The 20,478-nt window shown below is 37.8% G+C and overlaps 1 protein-coding gene across 1 annotated transcript in view; it reads left to right on the top strand.

The window, feature by feature from the left end:
* The window catches only part of MTPN (myotrophin), a 53,257-nt gene extending 33,871 nt beyond the window's left edge, over positions 1–19,386 (top strand). The window contains exons 2-4 of the mRNA XM_036246472.1: positions 1,741–1,854; positions 2,718–2,801; positions 16,197–19,386. Of these exons, the coding sequence (XP_036102365.1) occupies positions 1,741–1,854; positions 2,718–2,801; positions 16,197–16,283 (285 nt within the window). The 3' untranslated portion in view covers positions 16,284–19,386. The remainder of the gene's footprint in view (positions 1–1,740; positions 1,855–2,717; positions 2,802–16,196) is intronic.
* Positions 19,387–20,478: the final 1,092 nt, after the last annotated feature.

Genomic DNA, 20,478 nt, shown 5'->3' with positions numbered 1-20,478 from the left:
TCTAAGATCTGTCTTCACTTGAGAGCTTCACATTTTCACAGTTGTGAATAAAGACTAAGGTGGTATACCAAATTGCTTTTATTATTTAAATTTGTTTCTAAAGTAGATTACCTTCAATCATATCTTTGTTTACATTTCATCTGTTATGCAGAAATCTGCCTTCACCCAAGTTTGGATAGTCTTTTAAAACCAGTATAAATCAGCATCAGGGATCCACAGAAATCAGTTAATCTTTTACGTTTTACCCTGTGTAAGGCACTGTGTTGTATAGTTTGCATAATTATCGCCTTTAATGATACACACTAAAACCCTATGAGATATAAGTATTTTCATTCCTATTTTTACAGATAAGGAAACTAAGATTCAGCAAATAGTCTGAATAGTCTTGGTCCCACACTAAGTCTCCAGTGATCTTAAGCATGTCATACACCTTCCTTCCCTGTCCATATAAAGTATATTTGAAAGAACAGCTCATCATGGCTATAGAGTGATAGAGCTCTGGATATCTCAGTTTGGGATATGGCTTGATGAGTTGGCCAAACCAAGCTAGGTAGATAATACAGTAGTTAAGAAAAATTCTTTCAGACATTTTTCTATTCTGTAAAGAGGCAAATACTGAATTGGAGGCCATGTGGTAGTTTTTGGCTTTAGACTTCTACTCTGTTACTAACTAAGCCACATTAAAATGGTATTTAACCTCTTTCAGCTTTAGACTTTTTTCATATGTTAAATGGAGATTTTCTCCTTTTACAATTATTTAAAGATTAGAGAGAATGCATGTAGCCCAAACCTGCAGTAGCTGGTCAGCAAATAAATTATATTTATTATTGTTAGAATCTGTTAGTCCTCAGTGAATGAAAACTATTTTTTGAGACCTTAAGTTTATTTTCTGATACCACCTACCCCCTGTCCATCACCAAGATTGTCATGTTCTTCTGAAAAGCATTTGTGTAGCAAAGCCCTGGCTGGTGTGGTTCAGTGGTTAGAGTGTTGGCCCACACACCAAAGGGTCACGGGTTTGCATCCTTGGCCCAGGTCGGGGTGCATGCAAGAGGCAACCAACTGATGTGTCTCTCTAAAAATAACTGGAAAAATATCCTCGGGTGAGGGTTAACAACAACAACAAAAAAGTATTTATGTAGCACTGAGTCCTTTTCCTTCATAGAATTTATATTGTGAAATGTGTTCAAATGTGATTATACTAGATGGTAAGCTCCATGCAATCAGAAGCCCTGTCTGATTTTGCTCATCATTGTCCCCTGTGTACAGTGCCTACCTACCATACAATAGGACTCTAGTAAATGTTGAATGAGATGAATTCTTAATAGCCGATAATGCTGTGTGAGTCTATCAAAGTAGTGATGCTTTCTTTGAAGAATTAAAATACATGTCATGTGATCTGTGTAAAAGTCAGTATTTGAGCTCATCAGTCTCATATGACCCACCTTTTGACATTATGCTGATTGAACTTCTTAGAAATAGAGCACAGTAATATATTTCATTACATTTAGCATTATTACTTATTGTTTCCAGCTTGACTAATCATGGTTTCAATTACAGTCATACTTTGTGCTAATTATGAAGAATTTCATTTCAGGCTTTTGATTACTTCACTTTGCAAGAAATGCAATAATTTCATGAAACTCTTAGAGCTTTAAGAAAATAAAAATATGAAGTACCTTTTCTCCTTCAATCTACCATCCACATAAATATTGTTTTCATTTGGCTTCTTTTAATAAGGGAGAAGATGTCAATCGGACACTAGAAGGTGGAAGGAAACCTCTTCATTATGCGGCAGATTGTGGGCAGCTTGAAATCCTGGAATTTCTGCTGCTGAAAGGAGCAGATATTAATGTATGTAAAGAACATTGTCATTCTAGAAAAAAATTTTCTGTTGTATGCTTTGGGTAATTGTTTAATAGATACGTAAAATAGTTATTGTGAAAACCTCATTTTAAGCAATACAGTCTGAAATTATACCAGATTTTCTGTAATTTAGAAACATGTAGTTGGTAAGTTAAAGAATAAGCAGAACAAACTGACTTTCAAGCTGAGGGTCAGGATATTTTCCTTGTCTGTTGCTTTTCAAGTTCTAAGGAAACTGGAGAGTTAGCACTGCCTGTAGGTAGGAGATGCTGTCACCCAGTGGATCGTAGGACCCTGCAGTCATCTGATAATCTAAGATGCATTTGCCGACAGAGAAAAGTGGTCAGACAGGAGAAGTCATCTCCTGACTTTTGGCTTTGTGGCTTCTGCATTTCAGAGTTTTAGAAAATTGTTTTAAGTAACCATGACAGCAAGTGAGATGAACTTTTCACATTTCAGGGGACACCAAGTCATTTGATCCAGCTGTGGCAGTCTTACCTTTTCATTAGCTGTGTTATTCCTTTCAGGGACCTCACTGACATCTCTATACTAGTGGGGAGGAGAGGCTCCCCACTACTCACACAGTAAGTGGCAGAGCCGAGATCTGAGCTGCAGTCCAAGCCCTGCTCCCTCTACTTCACTGCTGACTCCCAAGGAGAAACCTTGCTTGTGGCCAGGGCCCCTAGAGGGCAGTTCTCCAGAGGCTAGACTTGTAGCTGTGAAGTGATTTTATATAGAAAGGCAAATAGGTAAACATTGACTTTAAAAATATTCACAAGTGTTCCGTAATCAGATCTAGAAAGAAGAAATGAAAAATGGATAAGATGGTTTATCTGTTTATTATTTCACAGGCTCCAGATAAACATCATATTACCCCCCTTCTGTCTGCTGTCTATGAAGGTCACGTTTCCTGTGTGAAATTGCTTCTGTCGAAGGTGAGGTCAATTGTTAATTTTTACTGCGTTTTCCTTTACTATGTGACTGTTTTAGCTAAGTATTTGGTTAATTTATTTAAATTTTGTTTGGCCTCAGGGACAAAACTACAAACTGTTACCAGTTGGTGATGGGTAAGGAGCTTGGGCTAGACTATAAAACAACACAGTCTCCTTCATCAAGAGTAGTTTGCTGTGAGTGGTCCCGGCTGGGTAGCTCACTTAGACCATCATCCTAATACACAAGGTTGCAGATTCGATCCTCTGGTCAGGGCACATACAAGAATTAATCAATGAATGCATAAATAAATGGAACAACAAATCAGTGTTTCTCTGTCTCTAAAAATAAATTTAAAAAGAATAGTTTGGCCCTGGCCGGTTTGGCTCAGCAGTTAGAGCATCGGTCTGCGGTCCTGAGAGACCCGGGTTCGGTTCCCGCTAAGGGCGCGTACCTAGGTTGCAGTTTGACCCCAGCCCTGGTCGGTTGTGCGGGTGGCAGCCACTCGATGTGTCCCTTTCACATCGATGTTTCTCTCTCTCTCTCTGTTCCTCTCTCTCCCTCCCACTCTACCTGAACAAAAAATAAATAAATAAATAAAATAAAATAAAAAGAATAGTTTGGTGTGAAAAAATTAGCTGAAAGAAGCATTGTACTTAATGATATAGAAAATGTTGTGGACTAGTAACAGTTTGATTTGAAATTTGTAAACTTTTTTTTTTTCTGTAGTACGTACAGAGACGACTGTTAGAGGTAGTTTGCTTTAAGTAAGGGTTCTCCAAGTCATCTAGTTTCTGAGATCATGGTAAATCTGGAGTTTTCCAGTGTTTTGTCTTTGCTATTATAAACTCTTAGACGGAGTTCAGAATCCAGCCTCAGTAATTAACTCACCAGTTGCAACCATTTAGCTGTACGAGACAGGACCTGCAAATATTGGGAGACAAGAAACCTTAATGAAATAAGGCGTCGGCCCGCGGACCAGAGTCCCAGGTTTAGTTACCGCTAGGGGCACATACCTTGGTTGCAGTGTGTCCCCAGCTCCAGTTGAGGTCGTGTGGGTGGCAGCCACTTGATGTGTCTCTCTCACATTGATGTTTCTACCTCTCCTGCTCTGTCTAAAGATAAATGCAAAAATGTTCTTGGGTAAGGATAAAAAAAAATAAAATAAAATGACACCAGCATTAATCCCAAGCTTACCTACCATTTTATGGCCATACTCTGAAAAGTGTTATTTATAACATTTCTTTTGGTACTTTAAAATAAAGCCCTGCTAAAAGAAGCAAGAAAGAACTAGAAATTAAATGAGTAAATGTGTAAGAAGCATTTTGCCACCAACCCTGGTACATAAGTACTTGAGAAATTATAAATTTTAGTTATAATAATTTATAACTAAGACTGAAGAGAATTTTACGCTTCATCAAATCAGCTTCAGTAAGATTTAGAGAAAATTGGGAAAGAAGGTAGCACATTTGTCTCATAATACTTTGTTGAGAACTTTTTGAAGATACTGGTCTGAAAGCAGTTAATTCAGGTCCTCTAGAAGTCGGGGTTAAACACAGTTACTGGATTTCTTTAAATATGTGGTGGTTGTTTTGCTGTATATCAACAGTAATTTTTAGATACAACACACCATACTAAGTTCTCCAAAAGCCAAACTAAATGGAAATACTATTTTTTGCCACTCTAGTACAGAAGCTGTGGTAGGATATGCTCACAGAGATTTCCAGTATCTGTTTCTCTTTACTGTCTATTCCTTCCCCCACACTCATGAAAAGATTAAAAAGTACCTTTATAAATTACTAGCTAGATAATTTCATCCCTGAGGGATTATTTTTGCTTACCATATTAAAAACTGGTTGTTGCAGGCTACAAATAGATTTCATTTCATGAAAGATTTATGTAATTCCCATATTTTATTAGTTTGGACTCTTGGTATTGTGGGTTACTAACCCCAGCTCAGATAGGCTTAAAGAGATCTTGTTGATGCTCATAACTCTACAGTTGAGGCACAGCCTGACCCTGGGCTTAAAGCCACAGGACCAGGATCTGATTTCTTTTTGCCTGTCAGCTCTCTTCCTCAGCGAGAACTTAATTCCTCTGGCCTCAACCTATCTGCTAAGTGTATAGTAAAACAGTTAACAATACTGTGTTGGATATTTGAAACTTGCTAAGAGGGTAAATGTCAAAAGTTCCCATCACAAAATAAATAAATTGTAATGATGAGAGGTGATGAATGTTAACTAATTATTTCAAATATGTATAAATACCAAACCATTATGGTGTGCACCTTAAACTAGTAGTGTTACATGTCAGCTGTCTCAATGAAAAACAAAAGAAATTACTCCCCCCCCCCCCCCCCAAATGACCTTTTTTACCTCGCCAAGGGTGTTCTTCTCTGAAAATAAGAACCATGGGATCCTTTTTAGCTTAGGTCCTTGGGCTCTGGCATTTCCTAAAGGAGATGCCCCATGAACGTGCTCTTTTAGGCCATATCTCAAACTATGGATCCAAACTGTATTTCTTTCCGATATGCTTCTCTTTCCTGTAGGACAGACAAAATAAGACAATTATTCATATGCTAGAGAGGATCTGAACCATTCATTATTCTTTATCCCTTATTCCCAAAATACACTTCAGGTCATTGAGACAATTCCATTGTTAAAGGACAGTCTGCTGGCTTAATTTGCATGTACATTAGGCCCTAGAGTGTTATCCCAGAAAGGTCTCTATAAATATTTACTCTGTTGCTAAAGTACTGGTTTTAAGTTGAGGTGTCTAACTTTTAATTAACTTATAGTTTCTTTTACTCTAGTGTCTGTAATATTGTTCTTTGGTTTTAACCATATAGAGCTGATTTTTGTTTTTAGATGATATTTTTTAACTTTTATGAAAACAATCTAATAAAATTTAGTTCTTTTTCAAAATTACTTTCATTTTATTGTTGCATAGGCTTCTTTAATGAATACCGTATAGTTTTGTTAGTCATTTTTTTTTAGAAATTGATTGTGTTCTTTTAAAAATCTATAGTTGCTGCCCTGGCTGGTTTGGCTCAGCGGTTAGAGCGTCAGCCTGTGGTCCAGAGAGACCCGGGTTATGTTCCCACTAAGGGCGCAACCCTCGGTTGCAGTTTGTCCCCGGCCCTGGTTGGTCTTGCGGTGGCAGCCACTCGATGTGTCCCTTTCACGTCGATGTTTCTCTCTCTCTCTCTCCCTCCCATTCTATCTGAACAAAAAATGGGAAAATGTCCTCAGGTGAGGATTAAAAAAAAACTATAGTTGCTAAAATGAGACTGTTCCAGTGCCTTTTTTTTACATTAAAATTAATGTTTGTATTATGAAATCTGGTTATACTCTTTTTATCAAAAGTAGAATCCTTATGGATTATTATAAATTCATTTTTAAAGTATTTAGAAGTTTACCAGATCCATTGATGTTTTTAGTATAATACCCAGCTGGTATGTCATTAGCATAGGAAAAAAGCCAAAACAATAAAAAGAAATTTAAGAACTCAGTATGATCACAACTAATGGGAGTGGGGGGTGGCAGATCACAACAGAAATAAGATTGATAGAATATTTGAAATTAAACTATAATACTTATTGGACTATTCTTTTAAATTTAATGCAATAGAATATGAATTTTGTGATGTAAGAAGGAATTTAAAACATTTAATTCTTGATTATCCATATAGCAAAAGAAGAAACTAACATCTGTGAGAAATCTAATATATATTAAGCACTGTATATATACTCTCCTTTAATTTTTATCAACCCAAATACATAGATATGTTCATCTCCATTTTATGGATAAGGAAATCATTTTTCTCAGGGAGCTTAACTACCTGACGTCAATCAGAATACAATGAAATCAAGATTATGGCTCAAGAGTCCATGATCTTTCTACTTTTTGTCCTTCAGAATTACTGTCAGAAACAGTTATTAGAAATTGAACATGTCTGTTTCTGTATGTAAAAGCTATTAGGGCTGATTTTTAATTGGCAAGCTAGTAATGTAGAAAACAACACATGTGGGACTTGCACTTCAGGACTGAGGTCTGAGCACAAGCCAGTGTATCTTTTTTCCCCATCACAGAAAAGATGTTTTTAAAATGAATGCATCAATACTTGGTTTGGACCATAAGAAGGAATCACTATTTATTAGACAAGAAATTACAATGAATCCTTGAGACACAGAAAACAGACAGGATAGAATTGAAGAAAGCACTTCCTAACATGAGCAAGAGAGTATTTGTTGCAAAAGGTAGAAGCTGATCCACGGCTGCTCCAAGCCCAGAAGTGGTCAGTGCCCTTGAGTAACAGGTGAAGAGCTGGATGCGCTTCTGGAGGAAACAAATTAAACCCAAAGAGAAAGACTAAGATGCAAGAAGGATCATAAGCAAGAACTTTATATGTGAATAAATTTAAACAAATATTAAAGTACAAAACACTAAAGTTTTTTTAATAAGCTACAACTACAGAATTGTTAAATAATAATGTATAAGATGGAAGCAGGATAATCAAAGCTCCTGGTACTTTCACCAAATCCAGAGTGCATGAAAACCATTAGTAGAGGTAGTGGAAAGAGAAAAGGGAAAGGAGACCAGTGAAAATACAGGCTTGAGAAGCATCCTGGGAAATTGAGCGGTAGCAGAGGAGTAAGCAGCCCAAGTGAGAGTATGAAACAGGCATCCATGGTAGAGAAGTGACAACTGAACAGCATAGCAGTTAGCATAAATGCCAAGCAGCCTGACTTTATCACAGCAAAAACAAGAGTGCAAGCACATACCATTTTGAATTGTCATCATCTCAGTTCATAAAGTTCCTTTTTTTTGTCCTAAAAAAGCTTAACTGGGAAGTCTTGGAAATAAAATTTTGGTGGTATAAAATATTCTATAGTTCAAAGGTTGCAGACTTTTTCTTAAAGGGTCGGACATAATCTTGTGGCCATATATGGTTGCTGTCATAATTTTGCCACTGTAGCTCTAACGCCAATATTACCCAGCAAGGCTATCTGTCATTTAGAATCAGTGGTGAGTTAAAGAATTTCCCAGACAAGAAAAGGCTAAAGAAATTAATCACCACTAAACTAGTATTATAAGAAATGCTAAAGGAACTTATCTATATAGAAGAGAAAAAAAATTCTTACTGACAAAGGCAAATTACTTAGTAGAAAGCAGTGGCTCAACCAACTAAGTACAAAGGTTAAAAGGCAAAAGTGAGAAAATCATGTAATTACAACAAAATTTAAGGGATACACCACAAACACAAAAGATGTAAAAAAAAAAAAAAAAAGAAAGAAAGAAAATATAAATATGGAGGGGCTAATTGAAAATGGTGGTGATTTTAGAATGCATTTGAACTTTAGCAACCATGAAGTTAAAATAGACTACTCTAAATACAGCTTCATAAGTATGAATCACATGGTAACCACAAACCAAAAACCTGTGAGAGATTTGCAAGAAATAAAGAGAAAGGAATCCAAACAACACTAGAAAGTCATCAACATACAAGAAAATAAGGAACAGAGAACTACAAAAACTATCAGAAAACAATTAAATGGCAATAAACTACATACTTATCAATAATTATTTTTACTGGAAATGGACCAAATCTCCAATCAAAAGACAGAGTAGTTGAATGGATTTAAAAAACAAAAAAAGTACATGAGCTACCTACAAGAGACCCACTTAAGATTGAAAGTAAAGGGATACATCAGGATATTTTATCAAATGGAAATGAAAAAATAGCTGGGGTAGTAATACTTACATCAGACAAAATAGACTTTTAAAACAAAGGCTGTAACGAGACAAAGGCATTTTGTAATGGTAAAGGAATCAATCTAACAAGAGGATCAACTCTCACAAACATTGCACACCCAGTGTAGAAGTACCTAAATATATAAAGCTAATATTGAAAGACATAAGGAGAAATTTATGTATTACAGTAATAGTAGGGGACTTGACCACTCCATTGACATCAGTGGATAGATCATCCAGACAGAAAATCAACAAGGAAAACAGTGGCCTTAATGACACAGTAGATAGAGCAACTTAATTGATATTTTTAGGACATTTCACCTAAAAGCCTCAGACTATCCATCTTTTCAAGTGCACATGGAACATTTTCCAGGATAAACCACGTTAGGCCACAAAACAAGTGTCAGTTAAGAAGATTGGAATCTTCTTCGATAACAATGTTATAAAACTAGAAATCAATTACAAGAAGAAAACTGAAAAACACACAATGACATGAAGGCTAAATAACATGCTACTAAACAGTAAATGAGTTAACAATGAGATCAAGAAAGAACTCAAAAGACGTTGAGAAAAATTAAAATGAAATACAGTGACCCAAAATCTATGGGACACAACGAAAGCAGTTCTAAAAGGGAAATTTAGCAATGTAGGCCTACCTCAAAAAACAAAAACCTCAAATAGACAATTTTACCTAACACCTAAAAGAACTAGAAAATAGAAGAACAAACAACACCCAAAGTGAGTAAAAGAAATGAAATAAGAGAGACCAGAACAGAAACAAAATAGAGCCCCCCTCACAAAATAGAAAAGATCAATGAAACTATGAGCTGGTTCTCTGAAAATATAAACGTAATTGGTAAACCTTTAGCCAGACTCATCAAGAAACAATAGAATGCCCAAATAAAATCAGAAATGAAAGAGAAGTGATAGCCAACACTGATATACAAAGGATTATAAGGAAATACTATGAATAATTATATGCCTACATATTAGAAAACCTGAAAGTAATTGAGAAATTCCCAGAAACATATAATCTTCCAGGGCTAAATCAGGAAGAGACATTCTGAACAGACCAGTAACTGCTCATGAAATTTAGTCAGTTATCAAAAAACTCCCAACAAAGGTGCTAGATCAGATGGCTTCACAGGTAAATTTTACCCAACATTCAAAGAATGAACACCTATCCTGCTCAAACTATTCTAAAAAAATTGAAGAGGGAAGACTCTGAAAGACTTACCCTGCCTGATAACCAAAACCAGACAAAGACATTACAAAAAAAAAGAAAATTATAGGCCATTATCCCTGACGAACATATATGCAAAAATCCTCAGCAAAATATTAGCAAGCTGAATTTAGCCATATATTAAGAAGATTTTACATCATGATCAAGTGGGGTTTATTCCCAGAATGTAGGGTTGATTCATTATCCACTAAAGCTATTAACATGATACATCATATAAACAGATGAAGGATAAAAATCATATGGTCATATAAATAGATGCAGAAAAAGCATTAGACAACATCCAGCATCTATTAATGAAATGGTCAGCAGAGTGGGGACAGAAGGAACATAACCTCAACATAATGAAGACCATATATGACAAACTTAGTTAACATACTCAATGACAAAACATGAAAGCGTTTTCCTTAAGATCAGGAACAAGTTAGGGGTGTTCATTTTCACCACTACCATTCAACTTGGTATTGGAGCTCCTAGCCACAGTAAACAGACAAGAAAAAGAAAAGGCATTCAAATTGGGAAGGAAGAAGTAAAACTGGCATTCTTTTCAGATTGCATGATACTCTATATAGAGAACCCTAAAGAATCCACACACACAAAAACCATTATAATGAATTCAGTTAAGTAGCAGAATACAAAATTAATATACAGAAATTGGTTGCATTTTCATACACCAGTTACAAATTATCAGAAAGAGAAACCAATAAAACAATCCTATTTAAATTGCATCAAAGAATAAAATACCTAGGAGTAAATTTTACGAAGGAGTTGAAAGACACGTAGTCAGAAAACTAAAAGACAGTAAAGAAAGTAATTGAAGGGGATACAGATAAAAGGAAGGATGGACTGTGCTCTGCAATAGGAATTATTAATATTGTTAAAATGTCCATACTACCCAAAGCAATATACAGATTCAGTGCAATCCCCATCAAAACACCTATGACATTTTCCAAATAACTAAAATAATCCTAAAATGTATATGGAACCACAAAAGACTTTGAATAGCCAAAGCAATCGAGAAAGAACAAAGTTGAAGGTTTCACACTACCTGATAGCAAACCATACAACAAGTCTATAGTAATTAAAACGGCATGATACTGGCATAGAAATACAGACACATAGATCAATGGAATAGAATAGACAACCCATGCCTCAGTGGTCAATTGATGTATGACAAAGGAGACAAGGATATAGAATGGGGTGAAGTCATTCTCTTCAATAAATGTTGGAAAAATTGGACAGACACAAAAATATGAAACTGGATTGTTTTCTTACCACACACAAAAATAAACTCAAAGTGAATTAAAGACTTAAGTGCAAGACTCAAGACCATAAAACTCCTAGAACAAAACATAGGCAGTAAATGCTTTTGACATTGCTCTTACTGATAATGTGTTGGGTATGTGCCTGCTTTGGCAAGGGAAGCAAAAGAAGAAAAATAAATGGGACTACGTCAAACTAAAAAAGCTTTTGCACAACAAGGAAACTATCAACCATCCAGTTCTATGAAAAATTAAAAGACAACCTATTGAATGGGACAAAATATTATTCACCAATGATAACATTCAGTGAAGGGGTTAATATCCAAAATATAATTCATACAACTTAACACTAAAAAAGAAAAAATCTGACTCAAAAATGGGCAGAGGACCTGAATAGACATTTCTCCAGAGGAACTACAGATGGCCAGTAGTCAAATGAAAGATGCAGGGAAATGCAAATTAAAATCACAATGAGATATCACCTCGTACCAGTCAGAATGGCTATTGTCATACAGATGTTGAAGAGCATATGGAGAAAGGGGGACCCTTGAGCACTGTTGGTGGGAATGCAGATTGCTGCAGCCACTATGGAGAACAATATGGAAGTTCCTCAGGAAACTAAAATGGAACTGCCTTATTACCCAAGGATTCCACTTCTGGATATATATTTGAAGAAACCTAAAACACTAATTTTAAGGGATATATGCACCCCTATGTTTGTTGCATCATTATGTACTATAGCTATATATGGAAGCAACCCAAGTGCCTGACAATAAACAAGTGGATAAAAAAGTGGTGGTACGCATATACAAAGGGAAATTACTTGGCCATAAGAATGAATGAAATTTTACCTTTTGCAGAGCATGCAGGGTATTATGCTTAGTGAAATAAGTCAGACAAAGACAAATACCATATTATTTCACTTATGTGGAATCTAAAAAACAAAATAAAATAAACAAATCAGAAATAGATACAGAAACAAACTGATGGTTGCCAGAGTGGAGGGGGTCAGGGGGCTGGGTGAAGGTGAAGGGATCAAGAAGTACAAATTGGCGGTTGCAGAATAGTAACGGGGATATCAAGTACAGCATAGGGAATATAATCCATAATATTGTAATAATAGTCGGGTGCTAGGTGGGTACTTGAAATATCAGGGGGAATTGCTATGATTTTCCACTATGCTGTACACCTGAAACTAATATAATATTGGCTGTCAACTATAATTGAAAAATGAAATTAAATAATTTGAAAAGATATATGCACTCCTGTGTTTGTTACACCATTATTTACGATAGCCAAGTAATGGAAGCAACTTTGAATGTTCGTCAATAGGTGAATAGATACAGAAGTGGTACATATATACAATGGAACATTATTTGGCCATAAAAATGAATTAAATCTTGCCATTTGCCTCAACATGGATGGACCTAGTAATATGTTAATTGAAATAAGTCAGAGAAAGCAAACACTATATGATTTCACTTATATAAGGAATCTTTAAAAAATGTTCTAACAAGAAACAAGCCCATAGATAGAATAAATTGATGGTTGCTGGAGTTGGGTAGGGAAATGTCAATTACAGCTTAGGAAATACAGTCAGTAACATTGTAACAGTTATGTATGGTGTCAGATGGGTACTAGACTTATTGGGGTCATCAATATGTAAGTTATATACATGTCTAATCACTGTGGTGTACACCTGAAACTAGTCTCTTCAATAAATGCTGCTGGGCTCTGGCTGCTTTGGCTCAGCAGTTAGAGTGTCATCCCATGGACCAAATAGTCACGGGTTTGATTCTCCATCAAGGGCACATACCTCAGTTGCAGGTTTCGGCCCCAGTCGGGGTCATGTGGGAATGTCTCACGTTGATGTTTCTTTGTTTTTTTTTCTTTCCCTCCTTCCCTCTCTCCCTCCCTCCCTCCCACTTTTTCTAAAAAAAAATCAATGGAAAAATATCCTTGGGTGAGGATTAAAAAATAAATAAATACTCTTGGGAAAACTGGACAGTTAACATGCAAAAGAACGAGACTGGACCACTCTTGTACACCATACACAAAATCAACTCAAAATGTATGAAAGTCTTGCCCTGGCCGGTTTGGTTCAGTGGTTAGAGCATCGGCCTGCGGTCCTGAGAGACCCGGGTTCGGTTCCCGCTAAGGGTGCGTACCTCGGCTGCAGTTTGTCCCCGGCCCTGGTCAGTTGTGCGGGTGGCAGCCACTCGATGTGTTCCTTTCACATCGATATTTCTCTCTCTCTCTCTGTTCCTCTCTCTCCCTCCCACTCTACCTGAACAAAAAATGGAAAAATGTCCTCCAGTGAGGATAAAAAAAAAAAAAATGTATGAAAGTCTTGAACCTAAGAACTAAAACCATAAAAGTCCTAGAGTAAAAATAGGCTATGAGCTTCTTGACATTGATCAAGAGCCATGGCAATAACCAGTAGAACTAATAGCAAATGATTTAAAATGATTTCCTCAAGGAAAGTGTGAAGCCAGGTATATTTAAGTTTTCCAATAACTGCATCAAATACCAAAAAATTATTTTTATTTAACATTCTTATCCATATTGACAAAACTGGTTCATCTTTAGAAGAACTAGTTTGACTTTGTTAAATTTATTTCTAAATATTTTACTTTTTTGATGCTATTAAAAATAGAATTCTTAGTTTCATTTTTGAAATTTGTACGTTAAACCTTTTATCACTGTGAAGTATGTTCCTCTTTGTCCATAGTAATATTCCTTTGTTCAAAAGTTTGTTTTGTCTGGCTTATAGTTACTCTAATTCTTTTAGGATTATTGATTTTTAAAATATGTAAATTACATATTTAGAACAAAAGAGTAGAAACACGTGTTAACAGTTGTATCTGACTTACTGAATTATGAGGTTCATGTTTTTCTATGTATTCTGAGTTCTATGATGCGTTTGTATTATAATTAGAAAAAAAGATGATTTATATAAATTTTTAAAAATATTTTGTAATCTAGATTTAGGGGGTTGTAGATAGCAGAAATTGATTCTAACAAGTAGAAGAATGTAGCAGATGCAGGACCATAGAACAACCGGAAAGCCGGAGGGAGCATCAGGCTCAGAAGATGCCAGAGGTGTGGCAGCTGGAGGACTCCAGATAGCAAAACCTTCTCGGCGGTCTCCGCCGGGTGATGCCACGGAGATGCATAAATGAGCTCCAACTCCTTGTTCTCCCCTTTGATCTCTCCGGTCAGTATTCAGAATCCAGAAGTGAGCATCCTGCTTGAGTCAAATGAATGTTTGACACTTGGCAAGGAAAGTACGTAGCACCTTGAGTTATAGTCCCAGGAGTCCACACGATGGGGACAAATGATTCCCCAAAATGAAGTTAGAATGCACTTATCAAAAGAAGGGAAATGAACTCTGGGAGCTACAAAAGCAACAGGTTCACTATAATATTTAACTTTGTGTTAATGCAGAATTATAGTTTACAATGCTAGTCATAAACGCTATTAAAATGAATACTTTGTTCTGAGTACAGTGATCCCAATTATTGTCACTTAACCTATGTTGGAGGATTTACCACATTGAAGTTCTTACAGATTTCCCTCCCACTTAACTGAGTTCCATGTGTTCCATAAAGCAGTTAAATTAGAAAATGAGGAAATAGAGCCTTATATTCATATTGAAGAGGACTTTGTAATTATTTCACACTTCCTAGAATCTGTCATCTTCTTCCTGGTTTATCCGTTCATCTTGTACAGTCAGCAAGACTCAGCTCAGGCATTACCTCATCCAGAAAGACTCTTACACATCCCATCCTGCATTACAAGTCACCCATCACGGTGCATGACACCATTATTGTTCTCATCCCACTGGTTCATACTGGTTGATTTGTCTTTCACACCAGCCAGGCTGGCAGACTGTCTTGATTTTCTTTGAGTCTCCAGCCCCTTACAGTGTCCACACATCAGACATTCCGTCAGTAGTTGTTGAGTGAGTGAATGGATTTGCCAGAGAAAGGGGTTAAGGCATTGCATTTGGAACCCGGTATATATAAAGGCATGGCACATGGTATGTTCAGGAATGGTGAGAAGGATCAGAGCATAGAAAGATTAATGGAAGAAGAGACTGGTGATTTTGACTACAGTTGGTCTTTGAAGGACCACCTGTGCCAAGTTTAGACAGCTCTGTAGCCTTGGGAACAAATAATGAGATCTGGCAAGGGGAAGACAGGACTTTAGAGATGATTTGGTGCCTAATTCCTGCTTGGGTGGAGCTGGCAGAGCGCCCTCAGGTGGGGGGATAGTGCTGTCTCTGGGACTTACAGGTTCGTGGAGCAAATTCTCTACCACACACTAGGCACTTTTCTAGGTGCTGGGGACACGGTGGTGAATAATATGGACAAGGTTCCTACTCCCATGGAACTTTTATTCTAGTAAAGGAAGACAGGTTAAAACAGTGGATGGACGCAAAGGTATATGTCCGCATTCTCAAACCTAAAACACCGTATTGCAAGTAAATGTTCCAGAACAGCAGCCTCCAAGAAGCATCGAGACAGGCTGGAGAGGATCTTGTCCCCCGAGTGTGACACGGAGCCTCCTCTCCAGCTACATCCCAGCCACTCACCACTACGTGTTTATAAGTATAATGATCAGTATCCCATGTGTTCTTTAGGGCTTCTGTCGAAAATAAACATTTTGTAAGCTCTAGGTTTTAGAAATAATGTATGCAGTAACATTTAGGCACTCCAAAAAATGTTGCAGAGAGGAAAAAAATAATTTTGTCATCCTGATACTTTCTTCTTTAGCAAAAGTGATTTTCCTCTCATTTTATACTGCATCTAGGGATAGTAATTTTTTTAAAGCTTAATTGGGTAAATATATGTTAGTATAAATAAAAGATAGTCATTGGCGATGTGATTGGCAAGCTGTGTGTGTAGTTTACAATTTCTAGTGCCTGAAAAGTAACCTGACATTTTTATAACTTAATCTATAACCTTGCCAAGTGTTTAGGGTTTGGTTTTGTTTTTTTCCCTCAATAGAAGGAACTTCATTTGGGTAAAAGACATTTTAATTCTAGGTGTAAACACGAGCATATGTCAGGTAATCTAGTCTTTCATTCTCTTCTCAGTTGTGGGCTCTTTAATGACAAAGGTGCTTTCCGCTCTTTTCCAGGGTGCTGATAAGACTGTGAAAGGTCCAGATGGACTAACTGCCTTCGAAGCCACTGACAACCAAGCAATCAAAGCCCTGCTTCAGTGATGGCGGGAGGCTGACAGCTCTGGAAGAAGTCTCTCCTGTGGCCTCACACTGCTGCCTGTCTGTCTGTCACTCTCTATCTGCCAGCTTCTTCAGCTAAATACTTTCAGAGGGGTGAGGGGAGAGAGAAATTCATAACAAACCTGACTACCAGAAAAAACCATGTTTTGGAGGAGAGGCAAAAACCACGATCAGGCTTTTACTAGGACTCCTGATCCCGTCGGCCTCTTTTCCATTCCAAAAATACACAGCTTATACCCAAGGGAGAGCAAAGACAAAGTATACCGTAACATTTGACCTTCTCAGCTCCCCAGCTAAGTCATTAATTGGATTGTGTCGAGGGTCTGATTCTACCCAGGCCAACTCTACATATTTGTAGCCCGAGCTGTGTGAGCAGCGGTGGCTGCTGTGGTGTAAACTTAGGGTGCTGAGATAGCAATTAGCTCTAGCCTTCTGCCTTAAGGTGCACTCTTTGGGGACTCTCCTGGTGTAGTCATGAGCGCTGCCTGTGGTTGGTGACCAAATTGTCCCTCAGTGACTTTCAGCTTGACGTGAAAGCTCGGATAAGTTGAGGAGGGGCACACTCCTAAATTGCTAGATGACTGAACATTGGATTTCCTCTCCCCTTTCACGTGGATTTATTTCATGTATCTTTAGGTAAAACTGACTAGTTTTATTTATAAAATCTTAAATTTTGGAAGTCTATAGGAGAAACCATTCCAGTATGCATAATTTTTTCTCCTGTAGATTCACACATTTATATAATGTTGAAACACTTTTAAACTCCTGCTGGTAGTAAAAGGGGATGTAAAACTAGAAACATAGCCATAAGCCTGTTAGTGTCATACAAAGAGAACAGTTGTCTTCGTACCTATGGCTTTTCTTCATTTGCTGTTTGACGGGATTGGCCTTGGTTATGTGTGGGGAACAAGGAACACTGTTGGAATGCCTCTCAGACCCATCTTGGATACTGATTACTTACTGCACCAAAGCTATCACTGGGGTGAGATTTACTGTTTGGACAAATTTAACCCCATCTCTTAAAAAATATGCTTATTACCAGGTTTCCCAAGTTGTTGATGAACTTCTGCTGAACATACGCCAGCCCACCTGCATAGTATATTTTTGATTCTTTTCTAAATCATGAATTGCTCAGAGTGTGACACATTCAAAATATATTCTGTGTCCTTAAGCATGTGCCCTAAAATGGTTCTCATGACCTGCAGAAAATTTTTAGACACATTTTCAAATGTTTATTTCATGAGCAGTACAACTAATTAAAACACATACCCTTAAATTTTGCCATTATGCATTTAAAATAGCAAGATTCCATTGACCTGCCACCCATATAAGCTTACTAAAAAATATTACAATTTTTTTCTTATTCATGCCATGCAATAACTGAATGTACCTCAAATTTTTAAAAGGGGGTGGGTGGGTTAGGGACTTGTATTCAGATTGTGGATAATAAAGAATAGTGGATGATTTTTTTAAGTCAATGTAGCATTCAACAGCAGAGTTAAAACGATCAAGAACAGTCAGCCTGGCTAATAACAAGTCTTACTATTGTTGCTGATTGGTTGGTTGTTGTGTGGGTTTGTGTGTGTGTGTTTGTACTTTTCCCCATGAACCCTTTTTTTTATCCTGTGGCTTTTTTCACTTACAGCTAGCCTAACCCTGTATTTTTTCTGCATCCAAGAAAACAATCACAAAATGGTTTAAATACTTTGATACATTTGGCTAATTCTGCTATCTTAATGCAGCCTATTAGAGTCGGATTAAGTCAGTAATCAGTACTTGATTACATCACTGAACTGAAACCTGGAGCTATCCTCATTGAAGGTGGAGGGCACTCTATCAGTCTTCAGCTGTCAACAAGGTGTTTTGATATCTTTGTTTTCACCTTTGGCATCATGTGATCTGAAAGGCTTGGATTTTACCCTCTACACAGTTCTTACCTTTCCACCCTCAGTGTTTTGTTCGAGTTGGCTGTTGCAGAGAGTGCACTGTCCTATCATTCCTGAACCTGGTCTGCTTTCCAGTCACCTGGTGGAGAAGCCATGTGACTCTTGTACAGTTTGCCCTGATGTTCCCCGTGATGCAGTAGAGGCTGCTTCGCCGCCTTCTTTCCCAGCCATTTTGTAAGCCCCATAATTATGAAGAGGTTGCTTGAGAAAATAACATATACACATAGAATAGACTGACCAAGATGGTTTACAATTTTTTTTTTTAACTAGGTTATTTATAATGTATTTCTGAACCACTTGGCAGAAAAATTCACAACACTTACTGTTCATATTTTGAGTAAAGGAAGTTAAAACCATGTCTGCTTTTTTGGTACTACATGCATTAGTGAAAGGTTAAGTTTTATTTTGTTTTTTTTCCCACTGAAGTAATATTTAACATCTCAGCAAAAAACTTGCATGTTCTATAGTTTTGTATGAAGTCAGTCATTTCGTATGCACTATAGCAATTAAAAACAGGTGTGTACAGACACCTGCGTGTTTACTATACTATTGGTATACTAACAGATTCCCCCGTGCAGCTTCAGACTGGTATCTGTAGACTTCCGGTTTAAATAGAGTATACCCGAGTAGTTCTATGCATAGCTCACCCTCTAAACCCCGTGGGGCATGAGGGTCAGTGTGTGGAAGCTGCAAGTAGCCCCTTTATTCATTGATTCTTTCTCCCAGATAATGGAGTTCAAATGTCTATTTACCTATTTGATTTATTTTCCCCTAAAACTTCAACTAAGCTGCTGTTTTCTTCCATGCAATATTGTATACTCGAGTGTGTGTAGAAGCTGGTGAGAGCGCCCTCCTACATAAGCAGTTGCAGTGTTTTGCATGCAAAATTTAAAAATTTTAAATGGTCCTGATTCTATTTTGTAAATGGAGAAACAATCATAGCTTTCTAAGCAGTAACGGAGGAAGACTAGTGCTTTGTGCATTTTGATATATTTGAGTTCATTTTTTCCACAATGTAATACTTTTGACACAATTGGGTTTCTCATATTATCCTAGTTCATGTAAATCAGAATGCTAAATAATACTGTGTTTAAGTTTGTGTTGCAAGAACAAATGGAATAAACTTGAATTGTGCTACAGCTAACATGTCAGTGTTTTTCTCCTTCGGTTACTATCGCCTTCGTTTTCCAGTCTTCTCCGCAACTGGATCAGTGCTTGGATCGACTCGATTCATGTACATTTCTCCCAGAATCCCACTTCTAGGGGAAAATAGTGGAAAGTAAAATAAGACATGGGAACAACTTAAGTGAAATAAACTATACTATATCACACACAAACAGAACCTGACGAAGTGCCCCGCCCAGGCCGCCGAAGCAAACGGGCTGGGCCCGGCAAGCTGGCAACAAGCCTGCAGGTGGTTCTGATGTGCGCCCAAGTTGGAGGACCTTGTACAGACCACAGAGGGAGAAAGAAACAGTCAGAAAGCCTGCAAATAGGATGTCATCAAGGCTGGCTTCCACAAGAAAAATAAGTGCAAGCCTTTGGCACGGGAGACAGCAAACTCTGGCCACCCAAGAAAATCTTACGATCTTCAGAGTTATGTCCAGGACCAAAGAAATCAGGGTAAGGTGGAACTGTGGCCCCAAAGATGGAACACTGGTGAGAATGACCCCTCAGTATTTTAGGGTTTCCCCTGTGGGATACCCTCACGGTTGCTGTGGACAGTATTTCCACAGTCCACAGCAGCCCAGGGTTACACGTCCCCACGGCTGAATTCCTGAGACCTAGGCCTCGCCTAACACTCCTTGAATTCCAAACGGGGGGCTGGTGAGGGAAACACCGAGGAACTTGGGGAGAAGCCTCGTTGCCGCTGCGGGTGAAGCCCTCACGCTGGGGGTGCAGTGTGGCTCCAGCAGCGCAGGCATCGGGGGTGTTGAACTTGTGACTGTTAGTCTGTAGCCTCACGCTTGGCTGACTACCCCGAAAACCAGAATGCTGCCCCCAACCGAACGCCATGCTCCCCGGAAGGAGATTAATGAACGTAGACAGTGTAATAACTGCATGATGTTATCTTCTAACTTAGTGATCCATTGTTCTCTTGAGAGGTCTATTATCTGCCTATTACTATTAATCCCTACTCAGCCCTCTCTAAGAAGGGTCCCTGCTGGAGGGGTGCGGATCCTTCCTGGCCCACTGTCACTAACAGCAGCTGCTTGTCCTGTGTGCGTAAG

Source organism: Molossus molossus, unplaced genomic scaffold (genome assembly GCF_014108415.1).
Source record: "Molossus molossus isolate mMolMol1 unplaced genomic scaffold, mMolMol1.p scaffold_m16_p_7, whole genome shotgun sequence".
Taxonomy (NCBI): domain Eukaryota; kingdom Metazoa; phylum Chordata; class Mammalia; order Chiroptera; family Molossidae; genus Molossus; species Molossus molossus.
The sequence above is the reverse complement of the archived record's forward strand: the minus strand, read 5'-3'. Positions and strand labels throughout refer to the sequence as shown.